Below are 27,079 nucleotides of genomic sequence, written 5' to 3' on the forward strand. Positions count from 1 at the left end.
GTTTCAGAGTAAATACTCAGGGATGCATTTGGGTTGTTCTGCTTTGCAGGCAAACTAAAGCCAGAGTTTCCAGAACAATCAGGCAAGGTAGAGTAAAAGATGTAAAAAACTCCCTGGAGGTGTTCAGGTTGCCAAAAAAAAAAAAAAAAAAGTATCAAGCTCAATACATTTCATACCAGCATTTTGGTGTTGTGTATATACTTCAAAAAAAGTCTGTAAATTTATCCATGAGAATGATGCAGGAATTCTCTGATACTGAGGTAATCATTCACTTTCCACACCTGGTATTATACACACCACTACCTCCCAGAAGAGAACTCTGAATATCTGGGAAGATGTAACTGGAAGTGGGCTGTTATCTTCTGCGTTATGGAATAGTCTCTGAATTCCCCTTATCCTTTGCCATTAAATAAACTTTACATCCTCTAACTGGCCATGTTTCCATTAATCCGCCCATAGTCCTGGGTGTCAACTACATCATGAGAGTTGAGTAGAGTTCTTTGAGTTAGTGCGTCATACAGATAATAGGAAGACCTAGGAGCTGCCAAACAAAGAGGATGAGGAAGGATCCTGCTGGACACAGTGAGAACTGCCTGATGATAGAAACTGTACACATAGTTGGGAATAAGAAGGCTGGAAAGAAATGTGACAACACTTGGTATTTGTAAATGCTAAATTTTGCAGTTCCAACTATGCCCATTTCTTCCTCTTTGATACAAGAAGCCCTTTTCTTGTTTATAGATTTTTAAATTCCAATTTCCCATAATTAAAAATTATCTTTTCTTATTTCTTCTGTCTCATCTTCTCAAATTCTTTATCTTCCAATGTATTCCTATTAATGTGCTCCAAGAGAATTCAAGATTTTTTAAATACATTTTTGATTAAAAAACCCCACATTTTGTCTCTGATTCATGGGTTTTTTAAATAACATAAGAGGAAGATATGACAGACATTGTATAATCAACAGTCCAACTTACAGAATTAGCATTAATTCAAACCCTTTGCTTGTCATAGGTCTATTTAGAGTTTCTCTTTCTTCTTGCTTGAATCAGTTACAGTAATTTGGGTCTTATAGGAATTTGTCCATTATCACTTAGGTTTTCTACTTGGTTAACATTCACTTGTTCATAGTATTCACTTATAATCCCTTTTTATTTCTATAAGGTCAGTAGCAGTGACCCCTCTTTCCTTCCTGACTTTGGTAGTATGAGTCTTCTCTCTTTTTGTCAGTTTACCTATAGCTTTGTCAATTTTGTTGATCTTTTCAAACAACCAATTTTTGATTTGATTTCTCAATTCTCTTTATAGTCTCTTTTTCATTAATTTCTGCTCTATTCATGATCTCTTTCCTCCTGCTTGCTTAACGTAAAGTTTGTTTGGAAGTTAAGGTTATTAATTTAGGATTTTTTTCACATACAGAATTTACACTATAAGTACTCCTCTAAACATTGCTTTGGCCAAAGCCCAGTAATTGTTTGTATTAATAAAAATCTACCAGCTTTCTTTAGGAGGATCCCAATTTGGGTCTCCATAATATCATAAAGCATTGTTCATACAAATCCATACCAGCCCAAAGTTTCATCGGGTCAAAATATACTCCAGCCCCTCAATTTTCTTACTGTTTTTGTGTTTTTTCATCATAAGATTTCTCAAAAGCAGTGTCTCCTCTTTTAAACCTAAGGTAAACTGTATTAACAGTCTGTCATGATTATGAAAGATTTATATGGCTCAATCTATTCATCGTTTTCCAAGACCCTCTTAATCTTTTATCACACTTTCCTTGATTGTCCATTCTAGTTCTCTTCCAGGACCCTTCATAAATCATGGGATAGAGAGAGGTAAGATATTAGGCCCTACTGGGCCTACTTTTTCCTTCTAATCCAGTGACTTGGTAGCTAGTCAATGAGAATCAGGATAGCCTAGGATTTGGGACAATTACAATGAGCCCCAATATCTCAGTGACTCAAATCAAGAAAGGTTTATTTCTTAGTTAGGCTATACATACATTACAAAATGGTAGGGAATTATATTCAACATAGTTAATCAGGGGCCTGGGATAACAGAACATGGGTTATCTGTGTCAGAGGGAAAAGAGAGAAATTAAACCCTTGGCCAGCAAGATACAAATACTTACACTCAGATCTCCTTGGTCAGAATTAGCTTGTCAAATGGCCTCACTCCACCACAAGGTGTGTAGGAAATACAATTCTACCATGTGCCCAGGAAGATGGAAAGCTAGAAGTCTTTGATTTTATGGTATTAATGACTATACCAGATAGTACATTCTGTCCCCTTAGAAGAGAATGAGATCAAAGTTAGAGTCCCTCTTGAAAGGGAATGAGATCAAAGTTAGAGACAGAGGAAAGCAATCTGGAGAATTACAAGAAGTTTTACTTTGTATCAGATAATCCATTGTTTTTCACCTATTTAGTTCACCTGGGAACTTTTAGGCCCTTTATTTTAGATATGAGCCTCTTTAACACGTCCCAGGAAGCAGCTGTACTCTATCAGAACATTACTGAGCCTTAAGATAGGATTATAAAGTAATATGACTGTGTATTCATGAAATTTAATCCAACATAGATATGCAATAAGAGCTATCCTTTTCAAAGCAATCATTTAGGAAATTCAAACATTTATTCCAGCATAGGTGCTACCCAAAATATATTTAGAACCACAATTTTTGGCATTGTTTTCAGAGAGTGTGGCTCTTTCTTTCGAATATCTTCCTTAATGGGAAAGCTTTATTGACAAAATTTTGTTGAGTATTTTTAAATATGCCAAAAATTATAGTAGATACTGGGTATTTAAAAATGTGAAAGGCACAATCTCTTGAGGAGCCATGTCAGGTGAGAGTGGAAGATACACATCCCATAATAGCAATACTTGAGTTATAGGAGAATATGAATTCCAGCTGCTTATAGGAATTTTGAGTGGAAGAGTAAGAAAGCCAATTAAATCAATACATAGTGGACAGTTATCTCTATTCATGTAACAGGAGCATGCGAATAAACACATGACTCATGCTGAGCTTTACAAATGTGCAGAATTCCAATCAGATGGCCAGAAATAATTTTAAACAGGCAGAACCGGAAAATGTGATAATCAAGAAGGCTGAGGAGTTCCAGCTGTGGCACAGTGGGTTAAGGATCCAGCATTGCTGCAGCTGTGGTATAGGTCACAGCTGTGGTGCAAATGCAGTCCCTGGCCTGGGAACTTCCATATTCAGTGGGTGCAGCAAAAATAAACAAATAAAAAATACAAAAATGAAAGAAAAGATAGAAAGCTGAGATATTTCAGTCTCTCAGTAACAAAAATGGGGATAAATATCATGGAACAGAGAAAAAGGGAAGTTTGAGGGGTAAAATATGCTGTTTAGCATTAGTTGTCCAGAAAAGAACCCCAGAAGGTGTCAGAGAGACTCTGTTGTGGTTTGCTGTGTTGTGGAGAGGGGCTGCCTCACCTGCCCTTCCTGTACCTGGATAAAACACTTCCAAGGGCATCCCGTTCTCATTGTGTTGACTGTATATGCTCATCTAGTATATTTCAGATAATTCAGTCTCTTTCTTAAATATCGTGGCGCTGGAAACCTGGACACAGTACTTTAGTTAATACAAAGGAATGTCTCCTGTTATGATTTGGTTGATATGTTGGTTTATGCTTCACTTAGTGAGTGTGGTTTGTGCACTGTGGCAACCCTAAGTCTGATCAGCTTTGGAGGTTGTGATAAAATCATGTCCAGAAAGAAAGTAGGTAAGTCACCAGACTTGGTCATATTTCACTCACCATCCACTCTCTTTAGCGTCTTTATAGCTTAGTGATAATAGCATGGTTTGGGGCCCACTGACTGAGTTTGAATAGTAGTTCTGACAACTAATTAGCCATGTAGCCAAACAAGCCTTGGTTTCCTCATATGTCATATGTCACATAGGACTGTTCAGAAGATTAAACAAAATACTGCATATGCAGTATGTGGCCTAGTGTCATATATGTATTAACACTCCTTTCCTATGTAACTGCAAAAAACAAGTGTGGTATCTCTGAGCAAAACAAACACACACCAAAAATTATTCTTGGGAGTTCCTGCTGTGGCGCAGCAGAAACAAATCTGACTAGTATCCATGAGGATGCGGGTTGGATCCCTGGCCTCGCTTAGTGGTGTCGAGATCTGGCGTTGCCATGAGCTGTGGTGTAGGTTGCAGACGTGGCTTGGATCCTGCATTGTTGTGGCTGTGGTGGAATAGCCTGAGAACTGCCATATGCCATTGGTGCAGCCCTAAAAAAAAAAAAAGCGAGAAAAAATTCTTTGAAGGGCCATCAAGAAGCTCAACTTTTTTTGGGTGGAAGCAGGCTTGTATATACAACTTGTTATGATATGATGTGAGAATGGCTCTGATAGTCACAAAATTCTATAGGAGTAAAAATAACTGCCACCTTGGGTGGAGGGTGGGAAGGAGAGTAGAGGAAGGCACAGATAATAGAATTTGGCCCATGGTAGGTAGGTATACACTGTGTTCTGGAGTAATTTTGTGGGATGAGTTGACAATGTAGGGAAGAGAGGATGAGGTCATGATAGGAGGAAGGCTCAGAATAGGCTGAGCTAGATGTGAAGAGCCTTTAGTTCCACACACATATATTTTTAGCAAGGGCCTGAGAGAATCTTGGTTCAGGATGACAGAGTGGTGGACAAAAGGAGGATAACTTCAAAACTTCAAAACTTACTAAAACAATGGAAAGAGACCTGTGGAAAAGAAGAGAAAGCCCAGAAATAAGCCCTCGCATATATGGTCAAGTGATTTTCAATGAGGATGTTGAGAACATTAAATGAGGAAAGGAATTTTTTCAACAGATGGTGTAGCAAAAACTGGATATCCACATGCAAAATAATGAAGTTGGACTCTTGCTTTTTACCATGTACAAATATTAAGTCAAAGTGGATCCAAGACCTAAATGTAAGAGCTAAAACTATTAGAAGAAAACATAGGGGGAATGATTTATGACATTGGATTTGCAGTGATTTCTTGCATAGGATGCCAAAAACACAGACGAAAGAAAAAAAGTAAATTGGACTACATCAAAATTAAAAATTTCTGTGCATCAAAGTGTACAGACAACAGAGTAAAAAGGCACCCCATAGAATGAAAGAAACTTTTTATAAATCATATATTTATAAGGGTTGTTAATATTAGAATATATACAGAATTCCTATAACACAACAAAAACAAAAATACAAACAACCTGATTTTAAAATGGGCAAAGGACTTAAACAGACATTTCTCCAAAGATATGCAAAAAGCCAATAAGCATATCAAAAGATGCACAACTTCACTAATCATCAGAGAAATGCAAATCACAACCAAAATGAGATACCTCGTCACACCTACTAGGATGGATCATATCAAAAAACAAAGCAAGTGTTGACAAAGATGTGGAGAAATTGGAAACTTGTATACTGTTGGCAGGAATGTAAAATAGTGCTCCTGCTATGGAAAACATTTTGGTAGTTCCTTAAAAAATTAAAATTAGAATTTTCATCTGATCCAACAATTACCCTTCTGGGTACTTACCCCAAAGCATTGAAAGTAGGATCTTGAAGTGATGTTTGTACACTTATGTTCATAGCAGCATTATTCACAATAGCTAAAAGAGGAAGCAATCCACAGGTACATCCACAGATGAATGGATAAACAAAAAGTGGTCATACAGATATAACGATATTTTTATTCACCCTAAAAAGAAAGGACATTCTGATACATGGTACAACATGGATGAATCTTGAAGACATGTTTAATGAAATAAGCCATGTGCAAAAAGACATACTGTTAAGATACCACTTACATGAGGTACGTAAAGTACTCAGATTCATAAAGACAAAGTAGAATGATGGTGTTCAGGGGCTGGAGGAAGGAGGGAATGAGGAATTACTGTATAATGGATATAGAGTTTTAGTTTTACAAAATGAAGAGGGTTCTGAAGCTGGTGATGCGTGTGCAACAATATGGATGTACTGAATATATCAGGTTAAAGATAATTCCAGTTCCTTATGTACAGAAGCGAAATGTTCAATATACTTTCATTATTTTGATTGTAAAGCAATGTAATTATTTCTAAATAAATTAAAATGCATTCATCTCTTTAAAATTATCATCTTGATATTATTCCATGATGCTACCAATGCAAAAATTAGTTTTGGAATATTTTGGTGGGAATATGCATTCAAAAAATGTTCAAAGTAATCAAGAAAATCAGTCTTATGTTCTGAGAAATTCTATTTGAAAGCCAAAGACAAGCGTTTAAGTCTCAAATGAACTTTACCAAGTTTGGTGCCAAGGAGTAAATTACTTGACCTTTTTAGTATTGGTTTCTTGTCTGTAAAATGGGCTACACTCTGGCCTATATGAATGGAGCCCTCTGAAACTGCATAGCATGTAGCCTGGATACCTGCAAAGCAGTATCCCTAGTTATATCAAGGTGCTCTCATCTGAAACAATATATTCAAATCAAAATGGCTTAGGCAGTAGAACAACTTATCATACCTAGCAAAATGTTCAGAGGTAGTGTGGTTCCCAGATTAATTATTTTGATGGCTCAAGAGCTATCAAGAACCCAAGTCCATTCTATCTCTCCCTCCTCTCCCATCTTCAGTGATATCATCTCTCAGGTTTGCTTCTTCATAGCTGAATGATGGCTGGAGTATCTCCAAGTGTCATGGCCTCCCATAACCATTTCCAAAGACTGCAAGAGAGGATGTCCTTTTTGGACAAAAATTCTCCTCTGGATAAATCTCCAGGAATCCACTGCAGACTTTCTCTCTCATGTCACTGCCCAAAATTGTGTCACATCCTCAGTCTTTTAAGCAATAACTTTCAAGAGAAATGGAATTACCATGGACGAATTAAAAGACTCTTCTGGGGCTAAAAAAGGGCCCGCTTTCCCATGAAGCATATAACCAACCAACATCTTCAAAGAGTGGAGGAAAGGAAGGAGATGATATCCAACTACTGAATAGGCAATTAAAATGTCTTCCTGAATTATAGTTTTGCCTGGATACAAAACTATAATTCAAAAAGATTCGTGCACTTCTTTGTTTATTGCAGCACTATTCACAATAGCCAAGACATGAAAACAACCTAAATGTCTACTGACAGATGAATGGAATAAGAAGATGTGGTGTGTGTGTGGAATACTACTCAGTGGAATATAGTGGAATACTACTCAGCCATTTGAGTAGTATGAAAATAGTGAAATAATGCCATTTGTAGCAACACAGATGCAACTAGAGGTTTATCATACTAAGTGAAGTCAGAAAGAGGAAGACAAATAACAATATGATATCACTTATATGTGGAATCTAAAATATGGCACATATAAACATATCTATAAAACAGAAACAGGAGTTCCCGTCGTGGCGCAGTGGTTAACGAATCCGACTAGGAACCATGAGGTTGCGGGTTCGGTCCCTGCCCTTGCTCAGTGGGTTAACGATCCGGCGTTGCCGTGAGCTGTGGTGTAGGTTGCAGACGCGGCTCGGATCCCGCGTTGCTGTGGCTCTGGCGTAGGCTGGCAGCTACAGCTCCGATTCAACCCCTAGCCTGGGAACCTCCATATGCCTCGGGAGCGGCCCAAGAAATAGCAACAACAACAACAACAACAATAACAACAACAACAAAAAAAAAAGACAAAAAAAACCCAAAACAGAAACAGACTCATAGACACTGAGAACACAAGGTTGCTAGGGGGGAGGGGAGAAAGAGTAGGAGGGACCGAGAATTTGGGGTTAGTAGATGCAAATTATTACATTTGGAATGGATAAGCAGTAAAGTCCTACTGTATAGCACAGGGAATTATATCCAATCTCCTGGGGGGGGGGGGATCATGATGGGAAATAATATTTTAAAAGTATGTAAATATATATATTTGTCACTTTGCTCTACATCAGAAATTGGCACAATATTGTAAATCAACTATACTTTAATAGAAATGTCTTCCACGTGAAAAATATCCATATGATAAAAAGCCCTGCAGATTTTTTCCCCATGCTGAGGGCATTAAATGTATTTTGGCAGAATTACTATAGACTATACTACAACCAGCTTTTTCACTTAATTTACCCATATTAAAATTTTCATGATTAATTTTTAATGATGGAATAGAATCTGACTTTGTTTTCAAAAAGTCACTTCTATATTCAAAAGAACTGAATATGCTATAATGAAGATCTTCAGAAAAGTTTATCACAAATACTGAAAGTAATATTGAAAAACAAGTTGTAAACGTATTCAGAAAATTGGCGGAAACACTAGAATATGTATGTACATTGCAAGGCCTTCCACTGTTTTCATACAAACCAGCCATGTAGGTGCTTCACTAGCCTTTGGTGCTGTGATGACTTCCTTTCATCTCAGCCCAGAGCAGGGTTTATTCCCAACTGGCTGTAAGCCTCAGGTCTCTTTCACTCACTACTGAATTCCTCTTCAAGATTCAACCACATTCTTTGATATCCATTACCATGATGATTATGCTTTTTCTTATCATTATTAATGCAGTAAGGAGTTCAAGGAGAATACAGGAACTTTTAGAAGTCGGCTTGGTACTTTTTTTTTTAATTTCAAGAATGAACTATATACAACTTACAGTGTACCCCACAATGCTGTTATTTAGTCATCTGAGTGAGAACCCAAATGATCTTCATGTGTACAGTCATGGTACAGAAAGCACAAATAGATCTCAGATATTAATTTTGCCACTGCTTCTTCTTGGATATAAAGCTAAAGTGCAAAATTCTGTTCCAGCAAAGGTTCAGAGAATCCAAATTTTCTTTTCTTTCAACTCTACATTTGGCCAACTAAATCACCCTTCCAAGCACTGATATAGTAATCCGTATGTCAACATAAGCCCCAATAATACCTGAGAACACTCAGTATTTTCTCTCCATCTGCAAATACCTGAGCTTTTCCCCAGTTCATCTACTGAATGTCCCATCTCCTGAATATCTGAAAATAAAATGTGGGGCGGTTTTACAGTCCCTAAAAGGCAGATGGGGTTAGATATGATGTTAACATAAAGCCAATAAAAAGGCAAATCCAAGTTGAAGCTACTAAAATGATTAGAGAAACTGTTCGATATTTCTCAAGACATAGTATTCAAATTCAAAATATGTAATAAATTGTTAGTGAAAAATAATCCAAACAAATACTGAACATTGGTTGAGAGACAGGGGAAGGACTCCTCTTCCCGTGCTGTTAGAAGTGTAAACTGCTGCTGTTCTCTGGATAGTAGTTGACATAGCAGGTCAAGTAAGTGTGCACCTAACAGCTTGGGTGGGAAGGGGTAGATCTCCTTATGTATAGATCCTAAAGAAACTTATCACAGTCTGTTAGTTATCTATGGCTGTGTAACAAATTACTCAAAACTGAGTGGCTTGAAACAACAATAAACATTTATTATCTCATATTTTCCATGTGTCAAGAATTCAGGAGGGCCTCAGGGTCTCTCGTGAAGCTGCAGTCCAGATGCTGGCTGGGGCTCCTGTCACCTGTTTAGCTTCAACTGAAGGATCCACTTCTAAGATGCCTTTATCACATGGCTTGCAAGTGATGCTAGCTGTTGGCTGTGCCATAGGGCTGCTACATTGTTCTCACAACACTATGGTTGGCTTTACCAGGAGCAAGTTATCCAAGAGAACAAGGTGGAAGCAGCTATGTATTTATGACCCAGTCTGAGAATTCACATATCACAATGCCATATTATGTTGGTCACACAGGTGAGACCCGATACAATTTGGGAAAGGATCACATAGGGCATGAATTATTTAGGACTATCCAGGAAACGGCCTTATACATATGTGTCCATAGAAGACATACATGACAAAATCTACTGCAGTATTATTTGCAGTGACAGGGAATTGCGGGCAACTTAGGTTTTCATTCCGAGAGAAATTTGACGGGATAATGTGATATGTGCCTTTGATGGAATACCTTGTAGCAGTCAAAAGTAATGAACTAGATTTATGTATTTTTTTTCCGACTCAAATGAAAATTGGAAAAACAGAATGAGATGTATAGAATAATGCAAATTATATAAATTTAAAAAACACTATATATTTTTTCCACATATATTTTTTAGATATCCACATTGCCAAATACATACATAAAAGGTTGACTGGAAAGACATATGTAGTTGTATATGGGAGGGAAGGAAAGTGAAGAGGAGCTGAAGGAGATAAGAAAATGAAATGAAAGAGGGGCTTTGCAAGAACAATGTTAAGAGTGTGTCATGAAATCAAGGAGAGGAATAACCTCAATTCCGGTGGTTCAGGTTACAAAATTTTTTTTTAGGAGCTCCTGTTGTGGTGCAGCAGAAACAAATCTGACTAGTAGCCATGAGGTTTTAGGTTCAATCCATGGCCTCACTCAGTGGTTTAAAGATCCAGCACTGCTGTGAGCTGTGGTGTAGGTCAAAGACATGGCTCGGAGCCTGTGTTGCTGTGGCTCTGGCGTAGGCCAGCGGCTACAGCTCCGATTAGACTCCTAGCCTGGGAACCTCCATATTCTGCAGGTGTGGCCCTAAAAAAGCAAAAAAAAAAAAAACCCAAACTTTTTTTCAAAAGTAGAATTGTAATGTGACCCAAGCAGCTTGGCCTAAGAGATCTAATTGAGGCAAAATTCCTACAAGGTTCTACAAGTGTCCCTGTGATGTATTTTTTGAGTCATCTTCCTTTGGAAGGAAAACTTAGATTTTCTTAAAATAACTTATTTTCTTAATGGAATGAATTTTTTTTTAACAGAACACAAATTTCTGTCTTCTCAAGTGCAAATAACCTTAAGAGAGGTAGCCCACAAATACAGCTGATAAAAAGGAGTAAGTCATTGATATCAGCTTTTCTGGTTAAGCATGTTTCGTGGGAGGCTAAATGAGCAGGATTTTAAATTTCTTGAAAGGTAAGTTCCTGTCGTGGCTCAGCAATGAGTGAACTGACTAGCATCCATGAGGATGCAGGTTTGATCCATGGCCTTGCTCTGTGGGTTAAGGATCCGGTGTTGCCATAAGCTGTGGTGTAGGTCACAGATGAAGCTCAGATCCAGCGTTGCTGTGGCTGTGGCGTTAAGGCCAGCAGCTACAGCTCCGATTTGACCGCTAGCCTGGGAACCTCCATATGCTGCAAAAATAAAAATATTGAAAGGGTATGAGGGTGGGAGGTAGAAAAGAATAGAGCAGTGCATTAAGGTACCAAAAGACAGAGTAGATCCCTCATCATTTTGATTAAAATGAGTGCTTTTAACAAATTTCATTTTGGGGTTGAAATAAGACAAAGAGATCATCTTACATTTAGGGTAAGTTCAAGGTATACCCATGGATAAATTTTGCTTAATTTTCACCATGGTCAACAACTAAATAAATATATTAACTTATTCTCTAGATGTTGTTTCAAACTGATGATTATTTGGGGAATTTAGTAGTAATGGGTGATTGGTTTGTCCTTAGGACAAATCTAACCTTAAGGGCAGGCCAGGATTTTTATAATTTACAGAGCAATCAGGACTAAAATGGAGAAGGTTCAGGTTAAAGCCTAACTGGAGTTCCCGTTGTTGTGCAAGGGAAACGAACCTGGCTAGTATCCACGAGGATGCGAGTTCGATCCCTGCCGCACTCAGTGGGTCAGGGAGCTGGCATTGCCATGAGGTGTGGTGTAGGTTGCACATGCACCTCAGGTCTGGTAGTGTTGGGGCTGTGGTGTAGGCCAGCAAGCTGCAGCTCTGATTCGACCCCCAGCCTGGGAACATCCATATGCCACAAAGGGTGGCCCTAAAAAGCAAAAAAAAAAATAAAAAAGGCCTAATTTATCTTAATGAAAGTATGTTGTGTATAACTGTAATTGGGTGACAGCGGAGGGTTAGGAAAATGCTTTTATATTTGAGGAGAACAAAAATACTGGTTTTATTGAAGATATATCCAACCTAGGGTTCAGTGAATGCGAGAGTCATTCCCATCCCAGAATATCCACACTTGTGTTGTAACAACTATTACCAAGGCCAATTGTGGTCCTTTGGGGATCATACCCACTACTTCTTAAACAGCCATTCCTGCTGAGTAACAATAATGAAGATACCGGTCCAAAGTAGACAATATTTACCAAGCTTTCTTTCTTTCTTTCTTTTTTTTTTTCAGGGGTATTATATATTTTTAAAAGAAAACGATCATTCTTGAAAAATTGTTCTTTGTGTGTGTTTAAGTATTTTATTTCTCATTTGCCCCTCAGACAGCAGACATGTTAATATCATGCCCTTAAATGCCATCTAATATAAATTAATGTTAACATGTGTGATTCCTAAGTAAACACCCCCATGAAGAAGACCTCCTCCCCATGGAGCATCTGGCACTTCAATAATCACAAAACCACGTACTTTATTCACAGCACCACTTTGTTCCCTGTTCCACATGGTAGTTTTGAATGAGCACCAGCTCCTTAAGGCATCATTGCAATATTTGGTTAACAGAAACTGACATATTTACATAATAACAGCTGATTTCCATTTAAGCCTTCACAAGCAATTTAGGAATTTTGGAAAATACTCTGTGGTTATGAAGCATATTTAAAATCCATTTTCTAAGGACACTATCTAGGATACTTGGTCACTACACTGTAAGCTCCACTGAAGGCAGGGCCTGTGCCTGTCTTGTTCATTAATGATTCCTCAGACCCCAGCCAGACATCAAATCATATTTCATGAATGTCTGAACTTGCCTCTCATGACTTATTAGACAAATTTCTAAGATCAATTCTTTCTTATTGAGTTGTATGCCTACAATAGACATCTGACCTATCAGAACAAGATCTTAAAAAGTGCATTCTAATATTTTCATATTGAACATGTGAAATAAACAATAAAATATGGTCCAGAGAGGTTCAGAGAGACTCCTGAAAGTCACATCACTTGACTTAAGAAAAACCACCTTCTTCCACTTAGCCCAGTATATTCTTGGAACCATACTCTGCTGCTTCTCTTTTATGATTCTGTAAGGCAAATTTAAGTTGACCTCAATTTTTTTTTTTTTGGAAAAAAAATGTATTTCCAGATTCATTAAAAAAAACTAAAAAGACTAGTTTGTAAAAGTCTTTTATTGTATCCGTGCCACACATAGTAGTGAAAAATAACACTCCTAAAAAAAAGAATGCTACCTTTTCCACAACATTTTATTTTAAATAAAACTTCAAGTACTCTTACATAGGTACAAAAAAAATTCTGATCTATTTGCCTCCAACAGGCCACCACAACACACAGTAGATAAAACACAGTGGTTACAAATGTCTTTTAAATTTATTTCTGAGGCAAGGCAAATGGGAAGGAAATGTTTCTATGAAAAAATACTGTGTGCGTAGGAAATTGTCACAATTTTATTCCACATGGATACAAATGATTATACTTTAATTTAGGCCCTGGTGGCTTAAAATCATATAACAAAATAGAAAAATGGAAAACTAATATCCCCTACACCCTGTTTCAAAGGCAGGCACTACCAAGATCAAGGAGACGCCACAGTGTTGGTAGAGGATAATTACTGTACAAGCTGTATAGCTGTAATTACTTTTGGACTAAAATAAAATGCTACAATCCTTCTAAGGCATAAACAATAATGTCTGCAAACAATATATACACATAATACATATTTAAAACAAGACTTAATATAAACAATAATGAACAGTATATACATGTCAATTTTTTTCACTGCCTTGAAATACAATTTAACTACACAAGTGATACAGCAACATATATATGTGTGTATATGTATGTATATACACACATATATATGTACTTGTAACTCTACAGTAAAGTTTATTTTTGGTGCTTTATAGCACATCAGTGTAAACAGTTTAACTTGGCTTTGTTTTATATTTTAAAACATTCCTTGTTGTATTTTCAAGATTTAAAGCAATTTTCTAGTTCTTCCTTTTCACAGAAAACGAAGATTCTGGATGTGGTTTAATCATAAATAATTCATAAAATTAAATACATTCACTAAAAAATAAACTACAAAGTAAAAAAATGAAAAATAGATATTTATTGAGAGGGAAAGGAGAACCATTTCCCACGTTAGAGCTCTGGTGTTGAATATTCAGTGCGATTTGATATATTTTAATTGCTATTGCACTATAACACCCTTTTCTTTGAAAATTCTTTGGGTGTGCTTCCCTGTTCTACCTAAATTAGCTGATAAATCACACAAACCAATAACCAAGGGCCTTGGTTGTTGTAGGAGTGAAGCCTTTAAAAATGGTATCATTTTCTGATACTTTTTTTTTCTCGTGATACTTATTTTAAGGAAAAAAAAAGTCATTATGTATGTGCCTTGCACATTTATGTAAATACAGTTCACATTGCTGGTCTCATTTGTCCTTGTTTAAAAGGAAAAAAAAAAAGAGATTATTATAACTTCAGCTCACTTTGAAAGTATCTGTCCATTTTTTTTCAAAATACTTCCTCATACTGTGGCCAGCTCTGCCTATGTCAGAATCATCTTCATTAAATGTTTCACAGTTGTCAAAAACAAGCCTGACATCTAGAGCAAAAGTTTCAAGGTTCGGATACCTAGAAGAAAACACATGATTAGAGGCTGTTTTTTAGGGTGGTTTCATTTTGCAAGCAAAGAGGTAATAAAAGATAAAAGGTAAAACTGGAAAAAAAAAAGGTTATAATAACTGCATTTAAACTGATATAAAACATAACCTCTTATAAATGGGACATTTAAAAAAATCGCATGTGTTCTGAACTTGTAAAATTTAAAGACAGGTTAAATGGAAAACAGATTTCTCTTGAAGATGAAGATATATTTCAACTAACTAGCATTTTCCTTACATTCCCAATTCCTGTTTGACTTGTATCACAATTCTGTTAGAGGATTCATCATGCTTGATTAGTTTATTAACTTCTTTAACCAACTGTATCATTTGTACTGCCCTGTTATTCACATTCAAAAACATTTAGCTGTAGTAGAAAAAATATAAATGCTTTCTATGTACCAAAGAACGTTACAGTCGCCCTGTGGCTTTTACACACATCCAAGGATGTGCCACTCTGTATTAAACCTTTCCCCTTTCCCATTTCTTTTCAGATATGCTCTTTTGCTCTAACTATGGAATATGATGATCCAAAACAAGCAAAAAAAAAAAAAAAATGCATGTGTTATCTCTTTACCGGAGATAGCATTCTAAGGAACTGCCTCTCAGTGAGAAACACTATAATCTCAGTGCTTTGTGTGTAAGAACACAGAGAAGAGGACTGAAACGTGCATGAATCTGCCTGAACTTATGAGTAAGAAAGGACTGCATTTCAAGCCAAATCAATGCACTTTGAAAATGGGGTTTGGAAAATTTAAATTTAAATTAATTCTAACTTACTATGTTAGATACTAAAATAATTTACCCATTGGAAATACCTATGAAGCACACACTGAGGCTCTGAGACCTGGTAAAAGTGGAATCACTTCTTTGATGAAATACCTTGTACAGTTTTTCACTCCTTTGAATATGTGCAATAATAAAAGAAATAATATTTCTTCATCTATAATGAGCTCACAAAGTTGTCACCCATTTTCCTGTTCTTCTGGGATTTATTAATTTTTTTATTAAGGTGAAATTCACATAGCATCAAATTAGCCATTTAAAATTGATAACTGGGGCAGTTAGCACCAAACATTGTCATTACCCCAAAAGGAAACCCTGTATCCATTAAGCACTTACTTTCTATTCCTTCCTATCCCCAGCCCCTGGCAACCACCAGTCTATCTTTCTGTCTCTATGCATTTACCTCTTCGGGATATTTCACATAAAGGTAATCATATAACATGTGTAGGAATGATTTTTATAAAATATTTTGAAGTTACCTCGCAAACTATTTCTCTCTTTAGACTGTTCCTTAATATAAGAAAAGGTTAATGATTAATGCTAGGAAGACAAATCCAGGAGATAATTCTACATGAGATTCTAGGTGAAATAAGTGTAAGTGCAAAACCCACATCTGTGCCCTTTGCTTATAGAAGGAGGAGGCAGCTGATGGAACCCAGAGGAGTCATTCCTCCTCTCCAGTCTCTTAAGTAAGATTTTGAAATACTGTTTGTGAGTTTTGGTCCCAACTCATCAATTTGGGTTTAATAAAACAACTTGAAGTAAGAGGAGCCTGAATTCTCTGAATTTTGCCTCCCACACAGCTGGCATCACAAGCAGGATTATAAAGAACTGCTTCTCTCTGCTCTGACTGCCTCCATTCAGCAGAATGCCTTCTTAAAAGGGACCTTTGATTTTGCACATAGTCTGCTATTTTGTGGTAATGTGTAAGTCTGTTTATTTTAAGGTTTTGGTTCATCCTCTATCCAGGAATTGGAGAATTATGGAGGTTAAAGTCAAGAACTAACTTAAACCCTGGGAAGGTATTCTTGTCTAAGTCTCTGTCCTGGTCATGCTGATTGTAAAGTCCATAGTGCTACCCTGGCCCTCAACATCTGATTATTTTGATGGAAAAAGTCTGTTTATAGACAGATATTTTTGCTATTTAGATCATATTAGAACAAATAGTTTTAATGTTTTCTGAGTTTGGGCAGGAAATTAAAAAAAAATAGAACAGATATAATTCTTTAAAAAGACTGACATGTCAACCTACACAGAAATTATCTTGTCGTTTGGTCTATCTTATAAATCATTTAGTACATGAAAGACACTGATCATTATGAGTTAAATTCTACTCGACGCTTCTAAGTTGAATGTAAATTATAGATTACAGTGATTTTCACCAAAAGAATATCCAGGAAGAACATGATGATGATGATGATGATGATGATGATGATATGATGAAAATAATGTAAATATATTTTATAGCTATTTTTAAAGTTCCTCCTTTGTTTCTAACTTTATTTTTAAAATGATTTTTATTTTTTCCATTATAGTTCGTAAGTTCTTTCTTTCTCCATATTTTTTATGACTTTGTTTGAAATGATGGGCACAAACTACATGAAGCTAGACCGGTAGGTAGGGATAAAAGGAGCGGGGAGAATGGAGAACAGAGACGCACAGCTCCTGCCATGGACATGTGGAGTGCCTCTGTGTGGGCTTCTTGTGTATGTGAATAGCCTAATTCTTGTGGTTCCAAAATGTCCAGTGTCCTGGTCTAACTAAATGCCACTATCTAACAGCTGCTACTCTCTGGCAGAAGTTTCTAACAAAGACCATACAAGTCACTTTCTACTTTGGATGTGATCACAGAGAATACAGCAGAGAGGAGCAAATAATTTTCTCCCACATTTCATAAATGCATTTTTTGTATTCTCCAACAACTCATGAATAGAGCTTTTAATATTTAAAATTTCCAGCAATCTTCTAGCCCTACCGTTGTAATAATCTGAAAATATTACAAAGTCAATTTTTATTAAGGCCACATGACATAGTGTCAATATTCCACTGCTGCATAATACAAGCTCTAGGCTAAATGTTATTTACTTTAGGAGGCTTTTTTGATACTTTCCTTACCTCCCAAGTTGGGTTTGGGCTATTCCAATATCAAAAAGCTTTATCACACTGTTTTTTAGGTATTTAAATAATTTTAATAAACCTGTCTTACATACTATGTGACCCTAACTTAACCCCCAAACACGCACACACCCTCCAAAAGCAGGGCCTATGTCTTTGCTGTTAATTAATATACCTTCAGCTCAGTAGAAAAGTACCTAGTATATTCCAAGCATTCAGTAAATACTGAACTGAAATGATTTACTTACTGTCCACTACTTAGTTTCTCTCTGATTGTGGAAAAATCCATAGGCTTCTTAATAACTTTCTTATAACCAGGAACAAGTTTCAAGTTTACAGGAAGTAGAAAAGGCCATGCGTCCTCATGAGTTTCCATTTCAGTAAGGATCATACTAAAGAAAGTAATATTTTTAATCAGTATCTATGCTTTAGAATTATCTATTTTTATAAAAAAATTGCCTTTCATAATCTTTCAAAATTTTATTTTAAAAGATAAATGATTATACTATAGACTCTATATTTCCTATTTTTACAAATTGTGAAAAAGTCACCTGTAGTATGATAGAACGTTTCTAAACAAATAAAATGAGATGTTGTCAATATATAGCAAATGAAAACAGAAATAATACCTGCAAAGAGCTAGGTCTTTGGAGTCATCTCTTTTAGGTTTCTTAACAGAAGTAAAACTTTCTTGTTTTGACAAGTTAATAGAAGTATTTTCCTCCATTTTTCTTTTTTTCAGGTCTTTGATTCCTCTTTTTAGTGAACTACTTGTAGATGCAGAGTCTTCATCTTCTGTATCCCCTGTTAAGGTTACTTTCTTGCCTTTTTTTGACTCAGTCTTTTTTCCTTTGACATTAAGTTTTCTGACTTTTAGAGTTTGACCACTTGCCTTTAATTTAAAAAAAAAAAAAGGAAATGAGTTATAAGAAAAATAACCATCTCCATGCCTTTTATTATTTTATTTTATTTTATTTTTTTTTGTCGTTTTGCCATTTCTTGGGCCGCTCCCGCAGCATATGGAGGTTCCCAGGCTAGGGGCTGAATCGGAGCTGTAGCTGCCAGCCTATGCCAGAGCCACAGCAACGCGGGATCCGAGCCGCGTCGCAACCTACACCACAGCTCACGGCAACGCCGGATCGTTAACCCACTGAGCAAGGGCAGGGATCAAACCTGCAACCTCATGGTTCCTAGTCGGATTTGTTAACCACTGCGCCACGACGGGAACTCCTATTATTTTAAATTATTAAAGTCTAACTGGACAAACAAAAAGAATATGATCTCTGATCTAGAAGGTTGATAATTTTATTATCTTCAAGAGAGATCTATGAATTTGTTCTCCCATAATACGAGGCAAAATCCAATAAAGCATGAAAAATTTATCTCAGGAACTCTTAAAACTTAAAGACTCTGATCTCATGGTAATCCATCTTTATTTACTACAGAACTTATCAGCAATACTTCTTTAGGTCACTGAGTTTAAAGATACAAAAGTACTATCTTTTGGAGCACAACATAAAAACAAAGATAAATATAAACAAAATATAGATTTTAGTAATAAGAACATTGAAGAGATCATTAAAAGGCCAGACCAAAACATGAAAAATAGCTCATAAAATGTCAAAAAGTTCTTTGAAAGTGATCAAATCTATTGGAAATGGATATGTTTTTCTAGTTAAAGAAAAAAGCATTTTCTGTAAGAATAGAGTTCAATAAACTTGTGATTACCAGGTGTGAACAATGCAGAGGTAAAGAGAAAAGAAAGTCTGTTTTTGAGGAAAATAATAAATAGTATAAAAAAGATTATATTTGGAATCAAAGAATATAAATTCCAGCTATGGCTCTGTCAGTAACTAGCTATGGAACTTGGTACAAAAATGTCTGTGAGGCTCTGTTTTCTCAACCATAAAATAAGAACGATAAGCCAAATGGACGTGTGTGTATATATAACTGAATCAGTTTGCTGTACAGCAGAAATTATTACAACACTGTAAGTCAACTATACTTCAATAAAACTTTTTAAAATGAGGGAAAAAAAGAAAGATAAGCCATACAACTGGTAAGGTCATTCTAGCTCTAAAATTACATGAAAAAAATTTCAATGTGGCCCTATGCAATCTAACTACAACTTGCAGGCAGCACATTGCTATAACAGTAAGTTCTCTCCCTCCTTCCCCCCATTTAGAAATAGGGAAATAAATCCATATTTTAAGAGTTAAATGTTATGATAGTATAATAAATATAATAGATCATAGAAGATCAGTGCAAAGATACTGGTAATGTATGGTTTTTGTTTTAATTCTGCAGAATAGTGTTTATCCTCACTAGAATTATTTTCTCTTACCCAGACTATTAAGAAATCTTACACCTAGAGTCAGATATCGGTCTAGCTGTAATTTAAAGTTGGCTGTAAAGGCGGGGGAAAATGTAATTGTAATGTACACATGTAAGGATAACCTGACCCCCTTGCTGTACAGTGGGAAAATAAAAATTAAAAAAAAAAGGAGTTCCCGTCGTGGCGCAGTGGTTAACGAATCCGACTAGGAACCATGAGGTTGCAGGTTCGGTCCCTGCCCTTGCTCAGTGGGTTAACGATCCGGCGTTGCTGTGAGCTGTGGTGTAGGTTGCAGACGCGGCTCGGATCCCGAGTTGCTGTGGCTGTGGTGTAGGTTGATGGCTACAGCTCCGATTCGACCCCTAGCCTGGGAACTTCCATATGCTGCGGGAGCGGCCCAAGAAATAGCAAAAAGACAAAAAAAAAAAAAAAGTTGGCTGTATTCTTTTTTTTCGGCTGCTCCCACAGCATGTGGAAATGCTCCAGCCAGGGACTGAACCTGGGCTAGTAGGTTCAGTCCCTGGCTGGACAGTGACAGATTCTTAGCCACAAGGGAACACTAGCTTCATGCTTGAAATGAATTTGGCTGAAAAACATTTCTTTGCAGTATTTCATATTAATTTCTTTAAGGATTTCATTATCTCTTCTAGCATTATTTTTGCTTTTTTTTTGGTCTTTTTTAGGGCTACTCCTGCAGCATAAGGAAGGAACAAAATTTCATGAAGAATAGGCCAAAATTTCTAGCCCCTATTTGAACTAAAATACCATTTGGGATATTTTCTTATGTAAATTAATACTCATAGTTAGAAGACATGTAGTTTATATCCACAGATATAAAAGACTTCTGTCATGTTTCAAAAAGACAATGAAGCCTATTTCTTTCATAAATGATGTTTATCAGCATACCTCATTAGCTCATGCACATACACATACTTTTAAAAGTAAGCTTTACACATTTACTATTACCTCATTACTTTGTTCTTGGACAGAGAAGCCCCCTTCCCCACCCTTTCTAGTCATTGGAGCCCAAATTCAAAGAGGAATTTCCATATGTCTTAAGGACAACCTATCAGGTTACATATCCAAGGGCCCATTTCTGTTATGTTTGTATATTTACATATTTGAAGTTGTGAACTGGTGGCTCACAGGCTGTAAACAGCCCACAGAATGTGTTGTTGTTTGGCTTATAATGCTTGTAAAAATTCTGAATTTGTTGACAACACTTAACATTTGGGGGGACATGCATAAAAATCCATAATCTTAAAATACCGGTAGATCCTGGAACACTGGGAGTACATGTCTACATGACAGTAATTGGTTGGAGTTGAGTAATGACTGTCACATTGAAATGGGGGCATGACCTGGCTTTCCTTTTTGCTACAGTCCCAACTCTTTGTGTTACTTGGCTTTTGCAGGCACTATAATTTAAAATTTCAGGAGCTCCTGTTGTGGCTCAGCAGTTAACGAACATGACTAGCATCCATGAGGACATGGGGTTCGATCCCCGGCCTTGCTCAGTTGGTTAAAGATCTGATGTTGCTGTGAGCTGTGGTGTAGGTTGCAGACACAGCTTGGATCCTGCATTGCTGTGGCTCTGGCATAGGCTGGTGCCTACAGCTCTGATTGGACTCCTAGCCTGGAAAGCTTCATATGCCAAGGGTGCCATCCACCCCCCAAAGATAAAATTTCATGTGTGTGTGTTGTCTGTATGTGTGTGTATATGGGTATGTATAAATATGTATGTATATATACAAGTCTTTTATATTTTGTGATCCTGTGAGAGAGATAATATGTATATTTAATATCTATAGTGTATGTATATATTGGCATGCTCACATACATACACATAGTATAAATACTTAGTCACAATGATGTATGTAGAAATAGCCATTTGAGAGCTAGATGTATAGTATAAATATTTTTAGAAAACTGAATTACTGGAAAGATATTTTTAAAACATCAACTTTAAAAATCTTTATATATCAAAATCAAATGTTTACAATATTTTTTATTGCCAAGAAACATCTAATCCACCACTGTTAAAAAACAACTAAAACTAAAAAAAACAGAAGCTTAGAAAGCTGCATTGACATAGAAGGGCTCCAGTGAGATCGCAGATCTTATATCTTCTAGTCTACTCCTTAAATAATAGCCAGAATTCTAATTTAAGCAAATGTACAGAAAAAAACTTCCTGGAGTTCCTGTTGTGGCTCAGGGGTAATTAATCTGACTAGCATCCATGAAGATGTATGTTTGATCCCTGGCCTCATTCAGTGGGTTAAGGATCTGGTGTGGCTGTGGCTGTGGCTGTGGCAGAGGCTGACAGGTGCAGCTCCAATTCACCCCCTAGCCTGGGTATATATATCCATATGCCACAGGTATAGCCTTTAAAAAAAAGAAAAAGAAAAAAGAAAAAACTTCATAGAGTCTATCAGATGATACCCTCAAGATTTAAAACATTGATTTGTTAGTACTTCATAAAGTAAGAGAGAAACTTTCTATGACTTGGCAGTTATAAAGCTAAAAGATAATTTATGTACAACCAGTGAAGATTATTAAACTATATTTAACTCTATATGACAAAAATGATCAAGTATGATGCCATATGAGACCTCTTCTATTCTGTAAAATATAGTCTAATAAAATAAAGTATTAATATAAATATATCACAGCTTTAAAATTATATGTAAAAACTTAACACATGACCATTTGATCTTTACAAATTCCTGCAAAGCAGATACTATTCCTTTTTTTTTTTTGTCTTTTTGCTATTTCTTGGGCCGCTCCCGTGGCATGTAGAGGTTCCCAGGCTAGGGGTTGAATCGGAGCTGTAGCTGCCAGCCTATGCCAGAGCCACAGCAACTCGGGATCCGAGCCGCATCTGCAACCTACACCACAGCTCACGGCAACGCCGGATCGTTAACCCACTGAGCAAGGGCAGAGACCGAACCCGCAACCTCATGGTTCCTAGTCGGATTCGTTAACCACTGCACCACGATGGGAACTCCCACTATTCCATTTTAAAGGCATAACCCTGAAGCTAAGAAAGCACTCCAATGTTTATAGATTTAGGAGCTGAGAAAAACCAGCAAAGGAGACTAAAAAGGAAAGGCAGGAAGAAAACCAGGTGAGTACAGTATCCTAAAAGCCAAGTGAAAACAGGATTTCGAGGAGGAGGGAATGTTCCACTCTATCAAATATAAGTGATAGGTTAGACATGATCTAACATGATTACTGGACTGAACAGCATGGAAGTCATTTGTGGGCACAAGAAGAGCAATTCTGGAGAAGCTGTGCAGGTGAAAATATGACTGGAATGAGTTTAAGAGTGAACTGGTGGAGAGAAATCAGAGGGAAACAGAAAACTTTCCAGTTATTCTGTAAAGGGAAGGGGAGAAGTAGGGGAAGTGGATCAAGGAAAGAGTGAAGCCAAAAGAGGGTTTCTTTTTAGTTTTCATATGACAGCATGTATCTCGTAATAGTAGGGTATAGTAGGGTGCTAAGAAAGAACCTGGTGGAGATGGAGAAATTGATGATCCAGGAGACAGAACTACTGAAGCCATCCTCCTAAGGGGGTGAGAGGGGATGGGATCTGAAGCACAAGTGGGGTAACTGGCTTAGTTAGGGGCACAAGCAGGTCATGGTAGCAGGACAGAAGCGTTGCGTAGTGTTATGTGAGCCCAGATGTAGGAAGAATAGATGTGGTGGTGGATTCTTGTGATGTTTTCTTCTGATGGCTTCTGTTTTCTCAGTGAAATGGGAGTAAGGTCCTCAGCTGAGAATGAGGATGGAGGAGACAGTGAAGCATGAGGCACCATTAAAGGCCCTCTTAGCCTTGAATTTAAAGGGCTGGGTGTTTTCTCCAGCCACATTCAGATTCAAAGATATACAGGCTGAAGAAGTGGGAGAATTGGATTAAGCAGAATGACGGCTTTCCCAAGTGAGAGAGAGGCAAAAGAGCTAAGGGTGGACACAGTGATTATAGGAGGAGAGAGAGGAAATGAATGGGGACAGGGACAGTGAAAAGGTCTTCAGATAAATGAAATGAAGGTCTTGGTGAGATAAAGAATTACTAGAGTTGGGTAGCTAGAAGGAGTGAACGGGAAAGGGAGGCAATGAATAGATGGATGTTGGAAAATGAGTTTATGAAGAGGTGGTAATTACTGGTAATGGCTAGGTCAAGATATTAAACATGGGAAGAGAGTGTCTGAGGTAGGAAAAACCTAACGAAGAGTCTGGCCCTCAATCCATTCTGACCCTTTCACATTTGTAACTTCTTAGTTTATAACTCTAAAACCCATTTCTTCCTACTTTATCATATTGCTTCTCTTTAATCAATTGGTATGACTGTCAAGTGACTTAAAATACATGTGCTTATTACCATATGACCTAGCACTCTACTCCTAGGTACATTGCCAAAAAAACTGAAAACATGTATTCATACAAACACTTGTGTATGACTGTTCCCAGCAGCATTATTCATAAAAGCCCCAATGTAGAAACAACTAAACAAACAAAATGTAGTCTGTCCATATAAAGGAATACTGTTTGACTTGTAAGACAAAGTGCAAGAAAATAGATGAACCTTGAAAATATTGTGCTAAGTAAAAAGGCTACATAGTATATTATTTCATTTATATGTACTGACCAGAATAGGCAAATCCATAGAGACAGAAAGTGGATTACTGGTTGCCAAAGGCTGAGAGGAGAAGGAGAATGGGGAGTGAATGCTAATGGGTAACAAGGATACTTCTTTTGGGACATGAAGATGTTCTGGAATTTGAGAGTCATAATGACTGTACAACTTTGGGAATATATTAAAAACCACTGAATTATATACTTTAAAAAGAATTTTATGGTATACGAATTATATCTTTAAAAATCCACATAAAACTCTTTACTTTGATCTGGCAATTAAAAAGTTTTAAATACTACTGCTATTAAAATAATACTAATATTTTACATGGAACCACAAAAGACCAAAACTGCCAAAGCAATCCTGAGGGAAAAGAACAAAACTGAAGGCATAACCCTTTCAGATTTCAGACAATACTACAAAGCTACAGTAGTCAAAACAGCATGGTATTGGCACAAAAACAGACACATAGTTCAATGGAACAGAATAGAGGGCTCAGAAATAAACGCACACACCTATGGTCAATTAAGGAGGCAAGAATATACAGTGGAGAAGAAACAAGTTTCTTCAGCAAGTGGTTTTAGAAAAGCTGGACAGCTACATGCAAATTAATGAAATTAGAACACTCCCTCACATGATCACATCATATACAAAAATAAACTCAAAATTGTTTAAAGACCTAAATATAATACATGATACCATAAAACTCCTAGAAGAGAATAAAGGCAAAATATTCTCAGACATAAATTGTAGCAATATTTTCTTGGATTAGTTTCCCAAGGCAAAAGAAAAACAAAAATAAATGGGACCTAATCAAACTTAAAAACTTTTGCATAGCAAAGGAAACCATCAACAAAACAAAAAGATGACCTACTTAATGGGAGAAACTATTCATAAACAATGTGACCAACAAGAACTTAATTTTTTTCTTTTTTTTTTTTTTTGTATTTTCTAGGGCCTCTCCCATGGCATATGGAGGTTCCCAGACTATGGGTCTAATCGGAGCTGTAGCCACCAGCCTTTGCCACAGCCATAGGAACGCGGGATCCGAGCCATGTCTGCAACCTACACCACAGCTCACAGCAATGCCGGATCCTTAGCCCACTGAGCGAGGGCAGGGATTGAACTTGCAACCTCATGGTTCCTAGTTGGATTCATTAACCACTGAGCCATGACGGGAACTCCAAGGATTTAATACACAGATGGCCAAAAAAATACATTAAAAGATGCTTGATGTCTCTAATTATTAGAGGAATGTAAATCAAAACCACAATGAGGTATCACCTTGCACCAGGCATCATCAAAAAGTCTATAAATAATAAGTGCTGGAGAGGGTGTGGAGAAAAGGAAACCCTACAATACCACTGTAAATTGGTGCAGCCACTATGGAAAACAGTATGAGGATTCCTTTAAAAACTAAAAATAGAGCTACTGTATGATCCAGCAATCCCATTCCCAGGTATATACCCAGAAAAGATGAAAAATCTTAAATTGAAAACATATATGCACGCCAGTGTTTATAGCAGCATTATTTATAATAGCCAAGACATGGGAACAATCCAAGTGCCCATCAACAGACAATTAGTTAAGAAGATGTGATATAGATATACATATGTACATAAACATATATACACACACATATATATATGTATGTATATTTATCCCCATACACAATAGAATATTTCTCAGCAAAAAGAATGAAATATTATTTGCAGCAACATGAGTGGATCTAGAGATTAACATACTAAATTAAGTAAGTCAAACAAAGACCAATATCATATACTATTGACAAATAATATATTTATTGATATATATTATATGTCACGTGTGGAATCTAAAAAATAATACAAATGAATCTATATACAAAACAGAAACAGACTCATAGACACAGAAAACAAATTTATGGCTACCAAAGGGGAAAGCAGGAGGAGGGAAGGATAAAATAGAAGCATGGGATTAACAGATACAAACTACTATACATAAAATAGATAAAATAGATAAGCAACAAGGATTTATTATATAGCACAGGGAAGAATATTCAAGATCTTATAATAACCTATAATGCAAAATAATGTGAAAAAAATATATAAATGAATCACTTTGCTGTATACCCAAACTAACACAATAATGGTAAATCAATTATACTTAAATGAAGAAAACTCAGATCTAGATCAATTTTACCTTAGCAATGCAAGCTGGACAAAACCAGTCCCCGTCTGGTATAGTTGTAATCTTGGGTCTATGGCAGTATGTATGACAGCCTTTGTCACAGCCATCACAAAGGAGGAGCAGTTCTTCATTATCTCCCTTTCGACAGATCTGGCAGTACTATAATACATGAAAAAGCATTTAAAATTAACACTCTGCTCTGAATAATAGTTATTGGGATATTAAACATACTGTAATTCCTAATTTATATTAGTAATGAACATTCCGCTTGCTAACAAATATACAGTAGCCATACACATCTATGTATCTCTCGTTACACAGATATGGACCACATGACGGGGTGAGCAGTTCAGTTGGGGGTAAATGCACATTTCAGGTACACTGCAAAGAACAAAGCTAGAGGCTGAATGCCTGCACACAC

The 27,079-nt window shown here is 36.7% G+C and overlaps 1 protein-coding gene across 19 annotated transcripts in view; it reads right to left on the reverse strand.

Moving 5' to 3' along the window:
- Window positions 1–13,102: 13,102 nt before the first annotated feature.
- Window positions 13,103–27,079, reverse strand: part of BAZ2B (bromodomain adjacent to zinc finger domain 2B) — a 399,019-nt gene continuing 385,042 nt past the window's right edge. For all 19 annotated transcript variants that reach the window (XM_047772695.1, XM_047772694.1, XM_047772692.1 and 16 more), the window contains 4 exons: window positions 26,671–26,817; window positions 18,148–18,410; window positions 17,767–17,910; window positions 13,103–14,588 (listed from right to left, as the gene is read on the reverse strand). In XM_047772695.1, the coding sequence (XP_047628651.1) occupies window positions 14,435–14,588; window positions 17,767–17,910; window positions 18,148–18,410; window positions 26,671–26,817 (708 nt within the window). In that variant the 3' untranslated portion in view covers window positions 13,103–14,434. The remainder of the gene's footprint in view (window positions 14,589–17,766; window positions 17,911–18,147; window positions 18,411–26,670; window positions 26,818–27,079) is intronic.

Source organism: Phacochoerus africanus, chromosome 3 (genome assembly GCF_016906955.1).
Source record: "Phacochoerus africanus isolate WHEZ1 chromosome 3, ROS_Pafr_v1, whole genome shotgun sequence".
Lineage (NCBI taxonomy): Eukaryota > Metazoa > Chordata > Mammalia > Artiodactyla > Suidae > Phacochoerus > Phacochoerus africanus.